This window comes from Cydia strobilella, chromosome 21 (assembly GCF_947568885.1).
Source record: "Cydia strobilella chromosome 21, ilCydStro3.1, whole genome shotgun sequence".
NCBI lineage: Eukaryota > Metazoa > Arthropoda > Insecta > Lepidoptera > Tortricidae > Cydia > Cydia strobilella.
Genome location: NC_086061.1, coordinates 5,828,653 through 5,852,464, shown reverse-complemented (window position 1 = coordinate 5,852,464; position 23,812 = coordinate 5,828,653). Strand labels below are relative to the sequence as shown.

The following is a 23,812-nucleotide window of genomic DNA, read 5'->3' as shown; positions in this document are numbered from 1 at the left end:
TATAGCGAGGAAAGTGCAACATCCGCAGGCGTTAGATCATCTTCATCAACTGGAATCACTCATTTTTTTACGATATTATAACAAAAAACTCTGGAAATTCTGTACTTTTACGTGAGAAGTTTTTAAGTAAAAATTTTGTTGACAATGTTGACATTTCTGACGTATGAAATGTCAATGATGCGTTTTGAAATAGCATCGACTTAACTTGTGCGTTCAGAATTATATTTAATATAATTATTAAAAAACAAACGTTTATTATGGAATTTTAAAGTTTATGACTTAAAATCATTAAATAAAGCTAAATCTGGTATTTTTTATTAAATTCTCAAACCATTTATTTAATGATAATTAAAATCGAACGAACCATTATTATGAGCGTTTTACGTTTTGTTATCTGTCAAGCTACTTAAACACGCTCCATCCAAGGTCAAATTACTTTCCCCACTAGTGGATAAAATGCGTTTTTCCCCGCTTGTTTTAAAGGATAAAAGACGGCTTTCCGAGCTAGTGAGGGGAAAAATAAGTACTTATATGTGTCACAGTAAAATAAAATCTTAAGTATAAGAGCTATGCAATTGAAAATGTTTATGCTTAATAAGTCCACTATTGGCATCATATCTCGAGAATTTTGTTTCTCTGGTGTAATCCAAACCCAAGTTATGAGGGTCGGGGGACGAAGCGCTTGGAGAAGGGGTAGGTAGTGCCCTTGTGCTTCGCTTTGCTCGTCTTATCCATATTTCGAATTCCGGCTGTTCTAGTCCACAGGTCTTACTTCTCAAATGGCAAAACAATGAGGTCCGTGAGCTCTACAGCACAGTTGCTAGTATATTATTACTAGCTTTTGCCCGCGACTTCGTCTGCGTGGACTTAGTAACAGCAGCTAAAGTAAGTATAGCGCCTGGAAAAATTCTCATAGCAATCATTCAATTTGAGCATTGTATGTTTGAGCAAATTAGCAGGTACTTTATTAATTATTTCAATTCCACCCCGCTTTTTACTTTCTTAAGGGATGATTTTCGGGATAAAAACTATCCTATGACCTTCTCAGGGACTAAACCTATCTCTATGCCAAATTTTATCTAAATCGATTCAGCGGTTTAAGCGTGAAGAGGGAACACACAGACAGACAGACAGACAAACTTTCGCATTTATAATATTAAGTATGGATTATTAAGACATCACAGATCCACAATTGATTAGTTAGGGTACAATATTACTTACTGTTGTTGCTGTTTCTCAATAGGTGCATCTGAGATGCTGTGCTGTGTATAATATAATACTAACCTCTTTCAGGTATAGGGGGGTGACCACATAGCATCCAGCGCAAGCCAGGCCGGCGACCGCGCGCGATGTTATAAGCGCCCATGGGGCCAGAGAGATCATAGTTATGGCCCAGCTGATCTGAAACAACAGACACTTTGTGTTAAATTGTGTTCTGAAAGATTATTATGCATTACATTTTAAAATGATACAGAGGATGGAGCCGCCCGGAAGATAGGTTCCTAAGTAAAATATTGCCCTGTGTTGGGACTCACCGCTCTTGGGTACCTTGAGTAAAAACTAATTCTAAACCCAAAATTGTAAATAAGTTAACTTAAGTATACGTGATCAAGCTTAAAGTAGAATATCCTTAAACATTATTTATTACCAACAGAGTCCGGGAAGTAAGAAATTCCTGCTGAGCTGCAAAAATAAGCCGAATGTGATATAGCGAGGGCAGTTGGGTTGGGTTGGACAAAGCTGTAAATTCTCACCGATCGAAAAGATCCGCGGAAATACTGTAATTTTCGGCGTGACACGTGACTTGTGAATCTGTTAAGTTTTGCCTTTGCGTTTGAAATTCATTTTATGTTATTTTATTTGTATTGTAATATTTCGTATTGTTAAAAACAAATGAACTTTTACCAATAACCTATATACATAGTTTTTCTCTAACTAATCTCTAACTAAAGGTTAACTGGAAGAGATCCCTCAAAGGGATAAGTTCGCCTTTGTACATCTTATTATTTGTACCATGTAATTTTTAATATGTATATTTGTACAATAAAGAGTTTACTACTACTACTACTACTACTAATATTATGTAATCAAAACAGCTGCCGCGGATTAAATAACTCTAGCGACCAATTACAGAAAACAGTCGTAAATGTTACTAGTTAGGTATTAAAAATGCCTAAACCACGTGATCAAAAGTGGCTTAAATATACATATGTTTTTTTTTATCTAATCTCAAGTTGCAGACAGTTTTTAGCTTATTAATTAGGAAAACCTTGAAGTGTCTATTTACTATTAATTATATTTAAATTAATTCAAACCATAACAAGACATAGCTATATAAGTAAGTATAAATGTTTTATGCGCTGATGAATCAGCGATTGAGACATGGGCGTCGCCAATGGGCGGCAGGGGGGCTAGAGAATAAAATTTCTAACTATATGTATGCTCCTCCCCCTCCCCTTGGCCATCGGCTATATGCACATTTGTTTTGGCAACTTGAGATGAAGTGTGGGGTGGCCCTTACTCGTCTCGTCGCGCCATTCTCGGCTCATTTTTGCCGATACTCTCGGTGAGAGGCTATCGAAGTGTGTACAGCAGCCGGCATAGCAGTTTAACGACTTATACGCGAAGTCGCGATCAGAGGCTAGTATGTTCATAAATTGATATCAAAAGCAGATAAATCTAATAATATCTACATCAATCCAACTCCTTAATTGATAGCTACACCATAATTAGTGCCAATAAACCGAGATAATCGAGAGTAAACTAGAATATGCCTATCTGTAATCTTGAGTAGTTAGTACTTTATTATGGTTGATTAGTACCTACAGTTTTATTATTTGACTTAAGCTATAAACTGTACATGCGTATAATAATATGTGACAAAACCGTTTTATACTTTTTCGAAGGTTTCAGATCCGTAATGGTGAGATATTTAAATCAATTTTGAAGTAGTTTGTAAATGTAAGATATTATCTTATATGTATATTAATATTAGGTCTACGACAAACTACATACATAAGTATATTATATTAGTTCTAAAAAAGCCTATGTGGATTATCTACAAACAACGGAATGTAAAAAACATTACATGTAAAAAGATGCCCGTCTCGCAACGCAATACTTCTACTACAAAAAAGTTTAGAGATGTAATATGATACCAAGTCGGTTATTTTAGTCAGTGCCAGGGGGTGTTTAAACCGCATCAGTATCAGATATCTTTAATTTTTAATACGTATAATGACTTATTGGCCATCGCACGGCTGCATAATGACATAAGGATCATCGTCAACTATTAAAAATAATTCTAATTTTGCACAATTTCTGACACCCTCATGCCTTACAAAGTGTTAATGTATACGCGCCTTAAAAGAGTGAAACGAATGAATAAATGTAATGTTATGTAAAAATTATATTTTAATCATTCATCTTCATTTATATTGATTTATTAACAAATATCTATGTTTATTTCATACATTTAAATATTAAATATAAGTAGTTTTTTTTACAATGCAATGCAATTGACATTTAATTTCGATAATACTAGGAAAATGCGGAAGCTAATTTGAGAGCTTTAAACTGAATAACATGGCATAAATATATGGCTGTTAGCCGTTGCTCGAAGTACAAATAAAAAAAACTTCACCCTGGGGTGGGAAATGCAATTTTCCACCCGGCTATCAGCCTATGAAAGGTGATCTTTCCGAATAGGAGAGATGAAAAATGTATTTTTATCCTTAACATCCTTATTATCTCAAATTAATCAGAATGACGTGATATTTAAATGTCGCCGTCACAAACTTTATAAACAGGATCTCACGACCGTTAGGTATTTTGCAAGTGAAAGTGCCAATGTAACAGCCGTAAGTGACGCATTGGTACCACTTCAGCAGATAAACAGTCAATTGAACGCAGCTGCTGTTTGCGTAGGGAAATAAGGGCTCAAGTCAAAAACGTAGACAGGATACTGATCCTGTCCACGTTATTAGGGTTCCGTACCCAAAGGGTAAAAACGGGACCCTATTACTAAGACTCCTCTGTCCGTCTGTCTCATGAACCGTGACAGCTAGACAGTTGAAATTTTCACAAGTGCGTTGCCGGCCTTTAAGATGGGAGTACGCTCTTTTCTTGAAGGTTTGGAGGTCGTATCGGCCCGGAAATACCGCAGGCGACAGTTTATTCCACAGTTCAGCTGTGCGAGGCAGGAAGTTTCTGGAGAAAGGCACAGTTGAGGACTGCCAACCATCTAAGTATGAGTATATAGCTATCCATGCCGTGATCGGCAACGGCGACCCTAGCTAATTACGAGCGTGAGATCTAATATGGCTTGCAAAGCCGAACTTACTTTTAAAAATTCCAAAATTCTTAATTTTTTGATGTACGAGTAGGTGTACAGGTATATTCACTATACTCCTTCGTTTGACTTGTTTGGATTTTTTTATTATTTTAATAGGAGCGAAGAACAGATTCAATATTTTTTTAAACTCCTATAATAATTGAAAAATCGCAAAAATCAAATGAAAGGTCATAGTTGTGGTTAATACTCGTATACATCAAATTACGTAAAATTGTTTTCTATAATAATGTCAATGTCCAGAGAGGAAAATGGAGACAATGGATTAAGCGGTCGCGTGACTGTCTCCTTTCCTCGTATGTATTAGTAATAGTAGTATTTGTGACATTATTAGTAGAAACGTTGGCACAACGTACAAGTACCTCAGTGTAGTAGTACTTATAATAAAGGAATGTAAATACTTTCATTTGGATAAAAATCTCGTAATGGTTATAATATAAATATGAGTTTGTCTAATAGCTTTAATTTCCGCTCAATCCCATGGCTAGTACCATCAGTGATTACTGGAAGCTAATCAATCCAGACAATAGTACCAATTATTGGCAGTGACCATTATTATCCAACGTTGCGTGTCTGGGCAATGTTAGGTAGTAGGATTTGATGTTGATTTTAACTCCTATCCAGCCTTATCCTCGTATTGACAAGGTGCGAAGTCGGTCAAGTAATCTTATGGAATGTCTCACATTAATGCTAGCAGCAGGCGTTTTTTACTCCATGAGACTTAACGTATGAAAACCCCAAAATGGGGGCAGCTAATGTCTTCATATAAAAATTACCAAACCTCCGTTAAATTTAATCTCTTGGTAATAAACGCAAATGCCAAAATCACAGGTACTAGAGACAAACGCATAACGTATGCCAACTTCCACTCTTTCCTCTTTCTTATTCTTTATATGTATTCGGATTTCAGAATCAATGAAATAAAATCCTAGTAAAGGATTAATTTTGTAACGTTTGCAAATACTGCTATTAATAGAAATAAGTTTAAAGTGGAAAAATTCACTTAAACTCGCCCCACTGGATCACTAGCCCATGCTAGGCACCGTTAGGTTATTATTGAACTGTTTCGCAGTTTGGCAGTAATATTTCAATGTAACACCTATGTACTGTGTCTTATGAAATAAATGAATAATATTATATGTAGTCAATAACCCGACAAAATATAACTTTACTTCGAACTTCTAAAAATGAGCTCACAGTCGAAACAAAATGTATGATGAATTGGTTATCTGCTAACGTGATGGTGATCGCTTATACCGAATCCTTGACATGAAAATTTGCTCACGCCTGCTGCGCTCGAGTCATAAATAAAAGTATTTTTCACCACACCAGCTGGTACTTAAAGGCTCTCATGATTGTTCAAAAACTGATAAGAAAGTTGCATTTTATCCACATGTGAGGCAAAGTAATTAAATGCAAATTTTGAGTTGTTTTCTTATGTTTGGTGGTAGAATTGACTTTTAAATGATGATTTTGAATGATAAATATTTCATAACATCGATTTGTTTTTGATATTTTACAGTTAGTATTTTCCTTGTGTTGGTGTGGTGAAAAATGTTGTGTTTCACTCGGTGGCAAAATTTGTTTAACCGCTCGTGCCTTGAAACGCTCACTACGCTCGTGGTTCTATTTTGGAATATTTCGCTTCCTCGAGTATCAATATTAGCACAAGAGGTTAAACAACAACTTTTCCCCCTTGTAAAACAAATAACTATTATCAGACAGGAAGCCGAAGGCTCTGTTAAGGCTTCTAAAATTGAGGCTAGGAGCTCCTGAATAGAATTTGTAGTACAACTTAAATTATAAAATTAACAAATATTACCTACATTCGGTCAAGACGTTAAGTACCTAAAATAAGGAAGTCTTTGAAATCAAAATTTTCAAATTAATATCGCGTTAATATCCTTAAGGTCGCACCGATATGATTTTAGTTGCCATATGTGCATCAAAATGAATAAATCTTACAGACATGTGTACCTAATCTATTAGACATATGACCCGCTTCGCTAACACTCGTTTTACATACTGAAGAAAGAGATACAACTAACACCACGAGGTAAATAGCCGGCATGACTGTTTGACGTGAAAAGGTCCCATTATAGCGATAATCTCCCATTATAGCGATAATCCCATACAAATGTCAATAGGCTATCGAATGCTCGTAACTATTAATCGCGTGTCTTTGGATTTCCTATTTCCTAGTATAGTGTCTTATCTTTAACTGGTTCATGTCGGTTCGAGAGTTACCTACTACAAATATGCGTACGTACTATGGGCAAATCTACAAAAGTATGTAGGTATAATTTGGAATCTTATTACCCGGGAATTTAAAATAAAATGAATTAAAATGTGCTTAACCTCTCATCACACAGGTCAGGTCATCCGACATCCAATATCAGACAATGTGAAAATGCAGGAATAACCCAAGGTAATTCCTTTAAGTTATCAAATCCCAACAAACAGACGTTGCATGTATAAAATATCGGGATCGTTCTAGACTGTTGTATTCGAGATACAACCGGCTACTTTACATGCACGAGCAAACATTTGATTCCGTTTTCCGTTGCTCAACTGATAAACTAAATTAAGATAAAACAAATGACGTTCATATTGATGTGACAAAATCGTGCCCTATCTAAAAATTACTATTTGTAATAATTAGAGCTCATTATTGTCACGAATAAAATAAACTCACATGATTATGTTAGGACACTTGGAATCATATAGAACCTGTAGTCTAAATATGATTATTTATACAACAACTGCAATATTAGGGACAAATGTAACGGCGTACGGTACAATAGGTAGGCAAATCAACTTAGACCCGACACTTTTCACGTCTCTGGCGTTAACAAAAATGTCTCTGGAGTTACCAAGAAATCACATTAATTATTTATCTAAATTTTAGGTCTATCAGAGAGCAAATTGCTTGTAATTGCGGTAGAAACGGCGGGTTGCTGGGAAGCTGGGAAGCCCTGTCGTGCAACAATTGCAACCGTTACAGCAGGTGACGCTCAGAAAGTTGACGCCGTTACAAGCCACACTCCCTGCCACATATTATGTACTACGTACTAGACAGGCGATCGTGAACAAATTCTGTCCGCGAGGTGTCCGCCATTTTCTGCGTTTGACGTCTGTCAGTAAGCTAAAGAATAAGCGCAGCTAGCCAGAGGCGAAACTGTCATAACAATGTTCATATTCTGCCTACATACGCATTGTAATGAATCGTGATCAATTGTTATTTACTTATTTTCAACTGTGACGGAAAATGTTTACGTATGTAACACGGGCGATATAAAAATTATATTAAAATAGTCATATATAATACCCTTTCTTTGACTCTCGTAACAATTTTGATCTAATCGCGCTTAAAGAACAAAATACTCTAAGTAAAATAAAAAAATAAAAACACTACAAAAACAACGAGATAAAGAATTATATGTCAATAGTCAATACTTTGCATTATGTTCTGTGAACAATACCTACATACGTGTTACGTCTGTCAAATAGTAATCTATGCGCCAAAGCAAAATGTGCTATAATGGGGCTCTATTGGGCTTAGCCCAGGAATGCTACCTCTGCGTAGGAGTAGGGGGTTTTTACCAAAACAATATTTTTATTTATTTATATATTCTATTACGCTGTATTATGCTGTATATTTAGATGGACTGCGAGTACTTCAGTGAGGCAGAACTTCTCATCGCTATCTACTAGTATCAAGAAATCCCATTATAAGAATAAGAAACCATTTATTGTCACACACAATTAAAATCTGTTCGTTTAAAAAATATAACATAAAAATAAAATAAAATTGCATGCGCGGCAAAAGGAACGGCCTCAGCATATGCTACGTCAGCCATTTCATTTCAAATCGAATGCGCAGCGCTGATTTTCAGTCCGTTCCCTTCACTGCACCACATTGATATGTATGCGGGTTAAAGGAATTTTTTATCATAGCTTGTATGTACAATTATAGTATCAATTGGAAGCAGTATTGTAATACTTTTATACCAAAATGAATTATCATTGTTATCATTTATTTAAATATGTTCTTTTTAGCAAAGATATCTCGAAACATTAGAAAGCTATTTATCAAGACCTACGTCTGGAGTATAGCGTTATATGGTAGCGAGACGTGGACATTAACCCAGCGTGATAGAGACAGACTAAGCGCTTTTGAAATGTGGACATGGAGAAGAATGGAAGGTATAAGCTGGAAGGAGAGGAAAACGAATGCAGAAGTGTTGGACTTGGTAGGTGAGAAGCGATCTCTGCTGAGAATGATTGAAAACAGAAGGGGAAACATGTTGAGGCACCTGATACGGCACGATACTTACATAAAGTCTATAATAGAAGGAAGAATAGAAAAAAGGAGAGGCAGAGGAAGACCGAGACGTGCGTTTTTGGACCAAGCCAAAGAGAAAATCAACGTAGTGACGTATCAGGAGCTCAAAACAGCGGCAGAAGGAAGAACGGAGTGGCGGTTACTCCACCGACAAGAGCCAGGCTCTTAAGAGTTATGATGATGATGATGATGTTCTTTATTACATTGCATTTCTTATTAACCTATTTCTGGTAGTAACCATTCTTATAATGCTACTGTTAGATTTCTACGGGTTAATATCATTTTATTACTGTGCCTTTAATTTAGCTAGGTTCGTTTCCAGGTTTTCCAGGCTCCTCTTTGTAAAAGAACCAGGGGTTATTACGTACAGCTTCGGGGTTTTTTCCTAGACGATCACATCACTTTTATGGCCAAAAGTTTTAAATGCAAGACAAGGATAAATAACATTCTTAGATAAATTAGGGTTGCTTTAAGGGTTCCTTACGATTTGGGTTAGTACTTGGGTTCTTGGGCATTAGATATATGGGGTAGGAGAGTTTGAGTGTAGGGTATTTATATATAGTAGGAAGTCATTTTTGACCGCCACAACACCATGTGCAAAAACTAAATAAACATTCTGATGCTTATTTGGAGTATGAAAATAACTAACTATAGGCAAAGAGTTCATGATTATCTAGCTAAAAAATGTATGGAAATTTAGCGACACTTCTTTCCCATTAGGATCGAAAGAGCTCGTGACTCTCATGGGAGCTTGGGGTCCGCTTGACAACTAATCCCAAGAATTGACGTAGGCACTAGTATTTACGAAATCGACTGCCATCAGACCTTTCAACCCAGAGGGAAAACTAGGCCTTATTGGAATTAGTCCGGTTTCCTCACGATGTTTTCCTTCACCGAAAAGCAACTGGTAAATAACAAATGATAGTTCGTTTCCGAAAAACTCATTGGTACGAGCCGGGGTTTGAACCCGGAAAGAGCTCGTGATTCAGAGTAGGTACAATAACATTTAAAAAAAATCCTAAATTTGTAAAAAAGTGTACTGGACAATTTTATTTAAAATGGCCCATATGTGTAGGTATACTGGGGCGGCTATATCTTGTCACACGATGTCGAATAACAATAGGGAAATGCGTCAAAAATGACAGTTATGAAGTCATGATGATGTCACTTAATTAGGAACACATTGTATGTCACAATAACATTGACACTCTATTAATCTTTGTCTTTGAACGTGTTTTTGTCGTAACAAAGACTAAACAATACTTAATCTACATACGATACAATGTCGTTTAGGTCTCACAAAACATCGACAATCATGTACAGTCAGCAGTTATAACAGCGGATGAAACTGCGTGTCAAAAGTATGTACCATTATCTATAATAGCTTTATAAAAACGCCCTTGTGACTTCTTATAGAAGAGCAACGCGTTACAGGGAGTGGGGATCCGTGAAACGTAGAAAAAAAGATATTTTGACCCGAAAAAAAATCGTTTATCGATACCGAATATGCCCTCAAACGGACCCCCTCCCTATTTTTGTTATATCCTTTATGTAACGTATCACGTACCACGATAATAAATAAGTGTCAATAGGAGCAGCGTTCATGTGACACCAGTGACACCACTATACCTATAAAAAAGGTACTCACCACAAGCATGAGTGACGTCATCATAGTAGTAACTTTCCTCCCCCATTTGTCAGCCAGATCCCCCACCAGGCACCCACAAAACACTGGAGGTAGGAACGTGACGGATGCCATCCACGATATGGTGTCGTCGGATATCGGTTCCGGAGCGGGACCGTCAGCTGACTGGAGGAGTGGCGTCATGGGCGACTGCCAGCCCATTAGCATGCCGAAGTTGAGGACTGGGATGGTCACTGGAAAAGAAAGTGAGGTTAGAGTAAATCGGGTATCAAAGAGTCGTCTTACTAAATAACGTAAAAAAACTTAAGTACCTAAAGCCTTTATCAGTTCAAGCGAAGCAATTATATCCTACCTACCACAGAATAGGATTTTTTTATACCAAATAATACGTACTTACTGTCAAAAAAGTCTACGAATACAATGTAATCTATTTACTTATATTAGTTTAGCTTGGAAAGGAGGAAGGAGAGAACTTGACGAGCGAGATGCACGAGGGGGCAGTATGTAATGGTATACGTCCAACAGTACGGACCTTAGATCCTCGTCCTACAGTATGTAATGGTCTATAGTAATTTATTTAAGGTTATCAATTTCTTGAAATAAAACTATGAAAACGGATTATATCGCGTATATTGAATTTATAATACATCCCGACGTTTCGAACTCTTTACAGCGTTCGTGGTCAACGGGTGACGGGTTCACCCGAGTTCGAAACGTCGGGATGTATTATAAATTCAATATACGCGATATAATCCGTTTTCATAGTTTTATTTCATGAGTAACTATCGCGGTAACCGAAGACAATATTATATCAATTTCTTATTTTATTTCATTCAATTCAATTATTTATTTCAAATCATTTGATCCATAGTGTTAGTAAGTACAACAAAACTTGAAATTAATTTAGGTTAGTAACATACAATTACAATTTACAAAACACACAGGTACATTAAATTATAAAATAAAATACAATAATAAATAAAATAAAATCTAGGCAATCTAGATGCACCATTTCTCAACTTCTGTTCTGCCACATGTAGATTATTCCAGTGTTTGTGTTTATCATATTTAAACTATTAATACCATGACAAAGTAATTGAGACAGATTTCAGTAAAATAAAACTTTCGCAGTGTTTAAATACTCTACTCAGTCAGCGTCACTCGAGATATTTTAAACTTCCATTAAAGTATATACGTAATTTCATTCGCTTATAAACTATTAACAAAAAAATCGTGAATATAACTACGAATTATCCTAAACTCGATTTTCATAAAAACAATACGATATAAGTCATATATTAAGAGATCACACTATGCTGGTTCGTCGCGGACAAATTTGCTGTTCTTATGAATAGAATTGCGCAAACGCATGTAGGTAGTAATTATACAATACGTTTAATGAATTCCTTGTATGATATGCCATTGAGATTTAATCAATACTGCAGATTTGTTTACAGTTGTGCTGGAATTTAGAAAGTACTCTTGGTTTATTACGTTTGTGACGCTTTTTATTACATTTGTTTTGAATTTTTATTCATCATGGGTTTAAACACCAGGCGGCCTAGTGGTAGAAGAGCCGGCAGTAAAGTTTCGAACCAACGTGATACCGCGATGAGATGCACAATGGTTTCCCATAAAACTGATGCTAAGTCCGAATTTGATAGTCTGCCACGGCGGAACTAGCCGAAAGTACAAAAAAATAGCCACTTCCGGTGCGAAAAAGGGGGGGTCATTTAACCCATCTGATACTGCAATAAAAGCTATGGCATCAGTTAGAAATTTACTGGTAGATACAGAAAAGCGAAATCTGCCAGTATGATTCCTGCCGGAAGTGCTTGGCATACGCTCTCAAAGGTGACCATCGGGACCCCTAAATTAACCCATCTGATACCAGCATGAAACCAATTCCAGTCGGTAGATATGAACCTTCTCTTCAGGAATATATAAGTCTGCCAGGGCGCTTTCAGCCGAAACACCTTGACATACGAGATTATGTGAGCAACATCCGTGGAACCCGTATTTTGGAATTGTACAGATTACAGACATTTTAATTATTGCAGGCTTATGATTTATTACCTAATGCTTATATTTGTATATTTTTATGCCATTAATAACATATATTTCAAATTAATTAATATACACAATATAATTTGGGCATTAATTTAATACCTGCTTACGGCTTTGTACTTCTTTGTTTGCCTTATAAAGGTGCTAACAAATTAGCTACCGATATCTTTACAGTTGATAGTATTCGGCTCCTGAAGTATATGTAAGTATGAAACATTATAGGTTTTATGATGTTATTTTGAGAAAATTGGAAAACAAATTTGCTTTGTAAAAAAACCCTGTTAATGAGATAATTAAATGATACCTCATTGAACAGATTCTAAAACCTCTTTTAAATATAAAACTTAACTGGCCACTTCACGTTGATAAATCAAATGACACGTTGACAATGACATTTAAGACACACAAGCAGTTAAATACATGATGATTCTTTTTTAGATAGAATTATAGTATATTTATTTTGTTCGGTAAATAAAATAAAAATTATGTGAAATTTTCTTAATTTCTATTAAAAGTTAATTGTTCTAGTGTAAAGTACCATCTCGTAAAATTTCTGTAGCTAATTTGTTAGCACCTTATATATAAATAATAAAATAATTTCAAATTACAATATTCTTTATTTACCAAAATGAACAAAATTATTATTATTACATACTTATTGTAAACGGGTGTGAAAAGACAGGATTTTCAACGTCAAGGACGTTTTTTACCAATAATCCAAATATGAACATTTTACATCATTTTTAGGGTTCCGTACCCAAAGGGTAAAAACGGGACCCTATTACTAAGACTCCGCTGTCCGTCTGTCCGTTTGTCCGTCTGTCCGTCCGTCTGTCCGTTTGTCCGTCTGTCACCAGGCTGTATGTCTCATGAACCGTGATAGCTAGACAGTTGAAATTTTCACAGATGATGTATTTCTGATGCCTGTTGTATATTATATAAATATTTAAATGGGGCTCCCATACAACAAAAGTGATTTTTTGCTGTTTTTTTCCGTAATGGTACGGAACCCTTCGTGCGCGAGTCCGACTCGCACTTGGCCGGTTTTTTATTTGAGTCCCTTGTTAGTTTTTCAATTGTGCACTTGTGAAATCAATTTTTACCCGCCTAATTCAGAGAAAATCAAAGAAAACTAGCAATTTTCTCGATAACCATCCTTAAAACGGGGTCGATCGATATACATAAGAAAAGAAAGAAAGGGGTGAATAGAATTATTTAGTTTGAGTTGTCATAGACATCGAATTTATTAACTAGTATTTGCCAACAACAAACCATAAATGCAATTGAAAAAAACATATACATATATGTATATATTTCACTTTCACGATTTTTACACATTATTCTTCGAGACCACGGGGACAACGCCGTACTCGATACGTCGGAGGTAAATCTTAAAACTTAAATACGCGATTAAGTCCCGTTTCCAATTTACATTTGAAATAGACAAGGGAGGGGTAAAATTAAATGGGGAGAAAATACATTTTATACGATTTGCAGACGACATCGCGGCGTTTGCAGAAACTTCAGCTCAACTAGAACATCTAATGTCTACTGTAGGTTATAGGTTTACCTGTCTTTTAGGAAACTAAATATTTTCTTTTATGCCGTTTAGTACAGCTTTGATGTCTACCGTTCTCTAATTCTCCCTCAATTGCTCATAGGTTAACTGGAAGAGATCCATGAAAGGGATAAGTTCGCCTTTGTACAAATGATGCGTTTTTCTCTTGTTTTATATGTTTGTTTTTGTACAATAAAGAGTTTTACTACTACTACTACTACTACTAATGTTAACAATGGACACAGTATTTAACTAATTAGGCTTAAAGATAAACATAAGGAAAACTAAGACCCTTACAACTTCAAAATGCAAAACTAATCATCCTCCAATAGTTCTCAACAACATCCCAATTCAGCAGGTTGAAAGTTTTAAATATTTAGGTAGCTTAATTACCAGGGACTCCAGGTGCACACCAGACATCGTTGCAAGGATTGATATACGGCAAAAAAAGCTTTCAACCACAAGAAACAATTATTGAAATCCCGTTTATCATGTAAAAGCAAGAAGCTACTGATTAAGGTGTACATCTGGAGTATAGCCCTTTATGGAAGTGAAAAGTTCATTACACAAATATATGCCCTTATCGGAATGCGAACCCAAGACAGTCGACTTTGCAGGCAGTAAGTAGGCCAGACCGGTCGTCAATAAATTAGTTATCTCAATTTGTAGTATTATAAAACAACACCCTGAATGTTAAACTACGTCATTTTTGCGTCAACGTCAAGAAATGTACGGGAGAGGTGGGCATGACGGGATACTTAATGTTTCAAGTCCAATAAAACTGAAAATGCTATTCTTTTTAAGTTTATGTTATTTTTATCTTTGGTAATCAGTCTTTCATAATCAACACTTACTAGAAACTCTCTTGTTAGATAATTAAATTAAAAATAAATTAAAATGGCCGAAAGTGCCTTCTCTCCATCTTGCCCCTAGGTATGGTAAGATGGGGAACCCCTACGGGACAAGGTAAGAATGATTCATAGAAATATTATATTTAGGGCCTAAACAAAACTTCAATTTTTGGCTATTGGGTCCATCGTCTGATAACTTCTCACGAACTGTTTTACTTTTATTTCTTAAGTCGTCTGAGGGACAGAAAATGTGTTTACAGCTAACATGTACCCCATCTTCCCTTTATAACAGCATCCACCGCTTTTTTCTTGGCCTCTAACCACTCTCCTCTATTTGACTTTCTTTTATACTTTTTCACCGTTCTACAAGAGAAGAATAAATAAATTCAAATCCGCAATTCTTCATCAGTTTATCACTTTAAAACTACGACCGTCAAGATGTACCCCATCTTGCCCCATGTGCCTAATGAAGTGCGAAAGTTTTTTTGTTAAAAAAAAAACCGTACTTGAAACCAAACAAGTCCTTAGCTGTTGGCGTGATTGCTGGGCCACAGGAATAAATTAATAGTATATATGTGCTGGTGATAATAAGGAAACAAACGCAAACCAAATAAACACAAAAACCGGCCAAGTGCCAGTCGGACTCGCGCACGTAAGGTTCCGTACCATAATACCATTACGCAAAAAACGGCAAAAAAGTCACGTTTGTTGTATGGGAACCCCACTTAAATATTTATTTTATTATGTTTTTAGAATTATTTAGAATCATTTATTCATCAATTGTGCATTACAGGTAATGAATACAGGTGTTATAAACAATTAGTTATAGTTTGTTATAACGGCAACAGAAATACATCATCTGTCTAGCTATCACGGTTGATGAGATACAGCCTGGTGACAGACGGACAGACAGACAGACAGACAGAAAGCGGAGTCTTAGTTATAGGGTCCCGTTTTTACCCTTTGGGTACGGAACCCTAAAAATAACAAGGAATATGGCAAAAACAGTTTTTTTGCAAATAAATAATTAACGACACCATTTGTCTAGCCGGTCACTGTGCGAACTGATTGCTATGATGGCGACGCATCGTCATGCGTTAACGGGATTCTGATGGTTGGTCAGTCGTGTCGCCATATAAAGCCGCTACCCCGTCTCGTCTTGCCCCTCTCTCCCCTACATAAGATAGTGATTAGATACACCAAATAGGTGAAAAAACGCCTCAAGCGTAAAAGAAACCACCAAAAATCATTTTATGTCGCATTACAAGCCTGATTTAGCTATGAATACTAATACCCCCTTATTCGTAAAACTTTACGAGCCTGAATTAGTTAAATTATGTTTTATCCTTTTCTTACAAATACATAAGTCAAAATGACAGACAAAGACAAACGATTCATATAGCTAATTCAATGACTATTAATCATATTAATCACATTATTTAATTTATTTTAACTTAATTTATTATAAATATGTGTTATTAATAACGTAATAATATACAAATATAAGCATAGAGTAATAAATTAATAAGCCTGCAGTATTTGAAATGTCCGTAATATGTACAATTCCAAAATACGGGTTCCACGGATGTTGCTCACATAATCTCGTATGGCAAGGTGTTTCGGCTGAAAGCGCCCTGGCAGACTTATATATTCCTGAAGAGAAGGTTCATATCTACCGACTGGAATTGGTTTCATGCTGGTATCAGATGGGTTAATTTAGGGGTCCTGATGGTCACCTTTGAGAGCGTATGCCAAGCACTTCCGGCAGGAATCATACTGGCAGATTTCGCTTTTCTGTATCTACCAGTAAATTTCTAACTGATGCCATAGCTTTTATTGCAGTATCAGATGGGTTAAATGACCCCCCCTTTTTCGCACCGGAAGTGGCTATTTTTTTTGTACTTTCGGCTAGTTCCGCCGTGGCAGACTATCAAATTCGGACTTAGCATCAGTTTTATGGGAAACCATTGTGCATCTCATCGCGGTATCACGTTGGTTCGAAACTTTACTGCCGGCTCTCCAACCATAGTCACAATCGCTTGCGCTTCGCCATCGAATCGCTTTGTGTCTCTCTATCACTCTTCCATATTAGTGTGACAGTGACAGTTTCGTTTCGTTCTATACGGAGCGTTAGCGATTGGCATGTTGTCTACGGGGCCAGTTAGGATCATCTATTTAGTTAGCATTTCGTGTCTTTTTAGTCTATAACTAGCGCAACACGTTTGAATTACTTGATCAGTGCAATTGTTTTTTTTAATACTACGTCGGTGGCAAACAAGCATACGGCCCGCCTGATGTTAAGCCGTCTCCGTAGCCTATGTACGCCTGCAACTCCAAAGGAGTTACATGCGCGTTGCCGACCCTAACAATCCACTCCCTCGTTGAGCTCTGGCAACCTTACTCACCGGCAGGAACACAACACTATGAGTAGGGTCTAGTGTTATTTGGCTGCGGTTTTCTGTAAGGTGGAGGTACTTCCCCAGTTGGGCTCTGCTCTAGATCTGGAATGACATCCGCTGTCCTGTGCCCTACCACACAACGCGAAAGGTCATTCACAGTGCCCATACCTCTCTTTTGGACGTAGTTTAAGGACATACCCCTGGGTTATCATCGTAGTTGTCATTAGCATTTATTTATTTATTATTTATAGAAATGATTTTTACTTCTTATAACTACAGACTTAAAACGCCCTGTTTCCGAATGAATTTTCGGTTTCGATTTTGGCATAAAAATCATATTTCGGCCGAAGGTTCAGATTGTTCAAAAAACTGTCGAAACTTTCGACCGCGCCGAAGCTTTATTTTTCGGCCAAAGGTATCGGTTTCGGTTAAATTCGACCTTAGTGTAAAGCCTCAGGGCGGAATGTACCTAGTAACAATAACATTGATTGCACAAGAAACCTTATTGTGTGAAATGATGTAAAAATGTCAAGCACGAGCCAAAGTCATGAACGGTAAAGATAAGCTGAGATTATATAAGAGCACGAGTAATTATTTGTATCAAGGTTTAACTGATAACAGATACAGCTTCCGAGATAAAGAACTATGATTAGTTGTTGTATCTTATATCTTTCATAATATATTCCTACTTAGTAAATAGTTCCGTCATATGATAGTGATAGTGATAGACAACGTACAGTGAACAGTCTAAACCGTTAAGGGTCCCCGGCAAGCTAGGTTCGCCATACAATAGTACATTTCGATGCTAGTGCGGAAAGTATGTCATTACTTCACGAGCACCAAGATATCTTGCCACGAGCCGTAGGCGAGTGGCAAGACTCAGGACGAGTGAAGAAAGACATATCCGCACGTGTATCGAACGACGTTTTTTAATACAGCTGCGAAAAAATAAGAAAAGCAACAAGTAAGGAATGGAATTAGAAACTTTTATATTAGTTCAGTTCAGTTCAGTTTTTGGTTCTTATGGCATCTGTCCATTGGGACAATTTTGCCAGCATCAAGGTTGTGGGAGCAGAATTTCAGTATCAGAACTTGATCCAGTCCGTGTAGATGCTTGATCGGTTGAAGAATCTAAACTACTATAGGAATAAAAATAGAAAAAATATATTATTAATTCTGTGACACTGACATCATTGACATTGACATTATGAAGAGGTGTTTTTCTAGCTTTTATTGGACTAGAATAGATTTTGTTATTATTATTGAACCCACTTCAATGAAAGTTTTTTTTTTTCAAATGCATGTTCTATAAGACAGAAACAATTGTAAATATTAAAACATTGTACTATTATTACCTAAATATCGTTATTTACGATTATTTGTGTATCGTATATTTATAAAAACAATATCGAATGTTGCCTTTGGAAACTTAAAACATTCTTGCAGTAAGAAAATACGCCTCTTTTTTGACAGGCGTTCCGTTCCATTCAGACAACTTATTAAGAACGGTTTTTCAACATTAAAAAATAAACGTGTTATAATACTTATAATGATGAAGAGGTAAGTAATAAAATATGATATATGCATATTTTTCGTATTCTTACATTAACAGTAGGTTTTTATGTTGATTACGACGTTTAAAGGAAACTAATATTAACACTCATCAATAAGTAGTCATGAATTGGAACAAGTAAAAATTTAAAAAAAAAATGGAAAAGTAAAAAGCACTAGTTCGCGAAAACCAACTTTCCGCACGCTAAACAGCCACGAAAAGTAGCACTTTTTGAGCAACTGTATTAAAAACGTAGTTCCGCTCTCATTTTAAAACAACTAGCTACATTGGTCTGAAACTTTGTACTTACAATAGGATAAGGTATATCTATGTCTGTAATTAGTTTATGTAGCTTCAGATACCGTCTTAGCAATAGGGTCCAGTTTTTACCTTTTGTGTACGGAACCCCAATATATTTTTTTCTGAAGCTTTCAATAATTTGCCCCTTGTGGATAAAATGCAACTTTCTCATTAGGTTTTTATAAAGAGAGCCTTTACGAGCTGGTTTGGTGAAAAATATTTGTAACATTGCCCACACTGTTAAGTGACCACAGATATTCAGTTAAGAGTCTCGTTGTTATTATATCAATGACGCATTGCATTTGTCTATCTCTCGAGACTTCAATGATATGGATTTGGTAATAGTGTTACATCACAGCGTTTAGTAAACGAAGCACGCACTGCCTCGTGCGTAACGTAGACTGTATCGTTTATTATAAATACAACTTAGCCGTTTGTTTTGTATTACATTTTTATTTAAAAATGACACGTGTTTAATTAGTGCTTTAATAAAGTACACATTTAATCCTGGGAGCTCGACGTCATTATGGTTTAAACAAAATTTACCTAATCTTCCGGAGTAACAATAAAGATTTCGGACAAATACTGCAAGGAAATTTACGGTTTGCAAACAAGACGATATTACATGATTCGTAAAGCGAAACATCTGGGGCATAGTCTAAAAATTAATTTTAGTTAAAAAAAGTTTTGGATCTGTGCATGGTGGCCTTTTAGAGAATATGGCATGTTACTTTACTTACGACAACTCCGACTATATCCAGTATAGGTATAACTATAATGGAGCTTTTCTATCGACCAGCGCTAGCGATAGATCAACGCCATGAATGTCCATTAGGTTTTGGTTTTTGGCTGATTCCTTTAGATGTTTCCCTCTTTTTGCTTGCATCAGAAATTGACGGGAATCCAAAATGTTGGGTAAAAAATCGTTTTATGTAAAAATAAAAATTCACCACATTTAGGTATTTAGCAGATTTAAGCAATCATGAAGAGGACACTTGGATAACATGTTTTGGCAGCATATTAACCTTTTGTTTCTTTAAACCGTACCAAGTAGTCGGTGAAATAGTCTCAAATTAAGCTCGATAGGCTTGTCCGAAACATATTTGTTAGTACCTCAGTCAAATTAGGGAAATTTTTGACCAAACTTGGACATTTAAAATTACTAAACGGGACGACCTTTTGGAATATATTCGGATACCTTCCAGGATGACGCTCCCGAAAGTCCCGGGACTTCCGAAGTGGGATAGCCGGGATATCCCGGAAAAACTGGAATTTCACGAAAATTTCTAGAGCGGGCCTAAAATCGTTCCCCCTCGAACGGATTCTCGCCTTGTCGTGGCGGGGGGACTCAGTAGCCGTGGATTAGTGACTCATGAGACTCATTGGTGAGCCGGGATATCCCGGAAAAACTGGAATTTCACGAAAATTTCCAGAGCGGACCTAAAATCGTTCCTCCTCGAACGGGTGCTCGCCTTGTCGTCGCGGGGGGGCTCAGTAGCCGTGGATCGGTAACTCATGGTGATAGCCGGGATATCCCGGAAAAACTGGAATTTCACGAAAATTTCCAGAGCGGACCTAAAATCGTTCCTCCTCGAACGGGTGCTCGCCTTGTCGTCGCGGGGGGGCTCAGTAGCCGTGGATTGGTGACTCATGGTGATAGCCGGGATATCCCGGAAAAACTGGAATTTCACGAAAATTTCCAGAGCGGGCCTAAAATCGTTCCCCCTCGAACGGGTTCTCGTCTTGTCGTCGCGGAGGGGCTCAGTAGCCGTGGATTGGTGACTCATGGTGATAGCCGGGATATCCCGGAAAAACTGGAATTTCACGAATATTTCCAGTGGGCCTAAAATCGTTTCCCCTCGAACGGGTTCTCGCCTTGTCGTCGCGCGTCAGTAGTGGAAATACATTTCAGTGTGGACCAAGAGGCATTGAGACAATCATAAAATGTAGTGATTTTCGTAAAGTTAGATGGAGCCGGTGAACTATTTAAAGGGAAAACTTCGGTGGAGTTACATGTTCAGTGCCGCAAAGTTTACACCAGGTGTCCAATTAAGACCCCTACTGCACCTGAACTGGAAAAAGTAACTCGCTCATCGGCCACGGACTTCGACTTAAAGGTCCATTGCTTCTTCTGCGATCGATTGGTGGATGTTCAACACCCAGACCGTATACCTTTCTGCCAGGTGGAGACTTTAGAAATAATACGGAGCATTCGTGAGTATGCTGTCAAGAGAAATTACCAGTGGGGTGAGCAGGTCACCACAAAGTTAAGCACAGTTTTAGATTTAGTGGCAGCTGAGGGTAGATACCATAGGGAGTGCTACAATTATTTCAAGCGTGTTGGATCTTCCCTCCCAGGCTCATCTAGTGCACAGGGCAGAAAAGGCGATTCAGTGAAAAGTGCAGCTTTCAATAAATTATGCCAAGAGCTTGAAGAGGATTGTGATGACTGCCAGTATACTCTTGCAGAGCTAATGTTAAAAATGAAGAAGTATGATCCAACCCACGATACGTACAGTGAAAAGCATCTTAAGAAAAACTGTTCGTTTCAAGGCACAAGATAGTATGCTCGAACATCTGCGGGTACTGCGCGGGGCATGGATGCAGTAATACGTTAAGAGAAGAGGACGAGGACAACGACGACGATCCGGACGGAGACCTTGAGCCGATCCCGTCTGCTGGTACGTCAACGAACATACATAGTCGCGTCTCTTTCCTCTATTACAGGATGTGTTATTTATTTTTTATAATATGCTTATTTGTTTCAGAGACTGATATGAAACTCTAAACTTATACTGAACTTATATAGACTGATATGGAACTCAGCAGTGCTGGAGACTTCTGCTCGCTGTGATAAAAAATATTTTTATGATTTAGAATTAGGTGGATTTAGTTACTTGCAATAAAATATCATGTCAGTACATTCCTCACTTATTTCAGACGAATAATAAGTACCTATAATATGAAAAGTTAATAAACATGACAAACAAGGATTTCCAGGAATCCTGTTCTGCAATACGCATGGGCTTGAATCTGAGTAGTACTTATAGAGGCAATGGTTGCATAAGCGCAAAAAAATGCATAAAAATGAAAAAAGTTATTAAAGTAGTTATTTTTTAACTATTATTAAGGTAACTTCCAGGTGCCCTGGAATCCTGGAACTGAAAATGTTTGACGTCAACATGATAAAGATAAATAGAAAACGTTTAGGATTAAAAACGGCATTCTGCCATTGCTCTAAACCAATCCTAGCTTTTTCCTTCCAGTTCCAGGAAAAGTCCAGTTTTTCCAGGTTTTTTGACACTGGAATGTACTGGATAATAAATTTAAAATCTCAGATGTCTTGTATGTAAAAAAAAACATGCGTTATTTATAACGACTTTAGGTGCGCTCCTATAATTTCCTTGAAATTCCAGTTTTTCCGGGATATCCCGGCTATCCCACTACGGAAATCCCGGGACTTTCGGGAGCGTCATCCTGGAAGGTGTCCGAACATATTCCAAAAGGTCCCGTTTAGTAATTTTAAATGTCCAAGTTAAACCCTAATTTGACCGTACTATAGACGATATTAAAACCATCATAAAGTCTCTAAAAAAATTAAAACCTTATATCAAACATGCTTAAAAATACCCTCAGATCATACACTAAGAACATTGTAATACAAAATGATACACATGTCAACAGATAAACCAGTTAGGAGCGTAAAACAGATTCCATACAAATTTTGAAACGCTCCTAACTAATAATAATAAAAATTGAAAAAAAAAACAAACGTCTGGTGGTTGATATACATAAAATTGTGTCAAATTTTTTCAATATTTTTAATAGCCAGAGAGGAAAATGAGGCCTAAGTTTGTAAGAAAAGGCGATTTCGCGCGGGTCCTCCACTTTCGTCTTTACCTATGTGCATTTCATACCCGCGGGCGTATAATGGCGTATTATCCACGTGATAAAATAAACATCCCTTTTAAATGCAGCGTGATTAAGAGATACATAGCTATACATAGACATAGCTATAAGAGATACATAGATATAGCTATACTGTCATTATCAAGCTGTCACGTCAACACACCCATACCAATACCACACACCCATTTCCGTGGTACAATCAGCATCAATAGAAGCGGACGAAACAACGAGCCAAAAGTATCTGCCACCCAGGAATACTTACTTACTTACTTACTGCTGTGGCGCGACGACCCGAAGTGGATCTTGGCCTCCGACACCAAAGACCGCCATGCTACTCTGTCCAAAGCCGTTTCTCTCCAGTCGACGGCGCCGAGTTCGCTGAGGTCTTTCTGCACTTCGTCTCCACCGTCTGGACGCCCTAGGTACCGCCACCCAGGAATACTTTTCCAAATTGAGATATATCTCTACAGTTCGGGTTCCAAGATATTTGTCACATATAGATATAGATTGTTGTTGTAGAGTGACAGAGACATCTCTTTTTTGTTAAGTTATTAGAGAATAAGAATTAGAGAAAAGTTTTAACTTTTAACTCGTAGTCTGATCCGCTGCTACTTTAAACTCTATGCTACTAGTCTATGCTCTATGTATGCTCTATACATATTTTTTGCTCAATTTTTTGTGTAAGGTACCAGCTACAGCAGGTCGAGGTTATGAGTTAATGATGGCATAATCATAAAAACACATTACAAGATCTTACGTTGACAATAATTTTGAATTGTAGGTTCTTTTGCCTAAGATGTGTTTTTCTTTGTATGAACTCACCGCGCATTATTAT

At 37.0% G+C, this 23,812-nt stretch overlaps 1 protein-coding gene across 2 annotated transcripts in view; it reads right to left on the bottom strand.

Annotated features, from left to right (window-relative positions):
- LOC134751012 (solute carrier family 2, facilitated glucose transporter member 8-like) overlaps positions 1–23,812 on the bottom strand; it is a 78,169-nt gene that overhangs the window by 28,955 nt on the left and 25,402 nt on the right. For both annotated transcript variants that reach the window (XM_063686331.1, XM_063686330.1), the window contains exons 3-4: positions 10,345–10,574; positions 1,285–1,401 (exon numbers count right to left, since the gene is read on the bottom strand). In XM_063686331.1, coding sequence (XP_063542401.1) covers positions 1,285–1,401; positions 10,345–10,574 — 347 coding nt within the window. The remainder of the gene's footprint in view (positions 1–1,284; positions 1,402–10,344; positions 10,575–23,812) is intronic.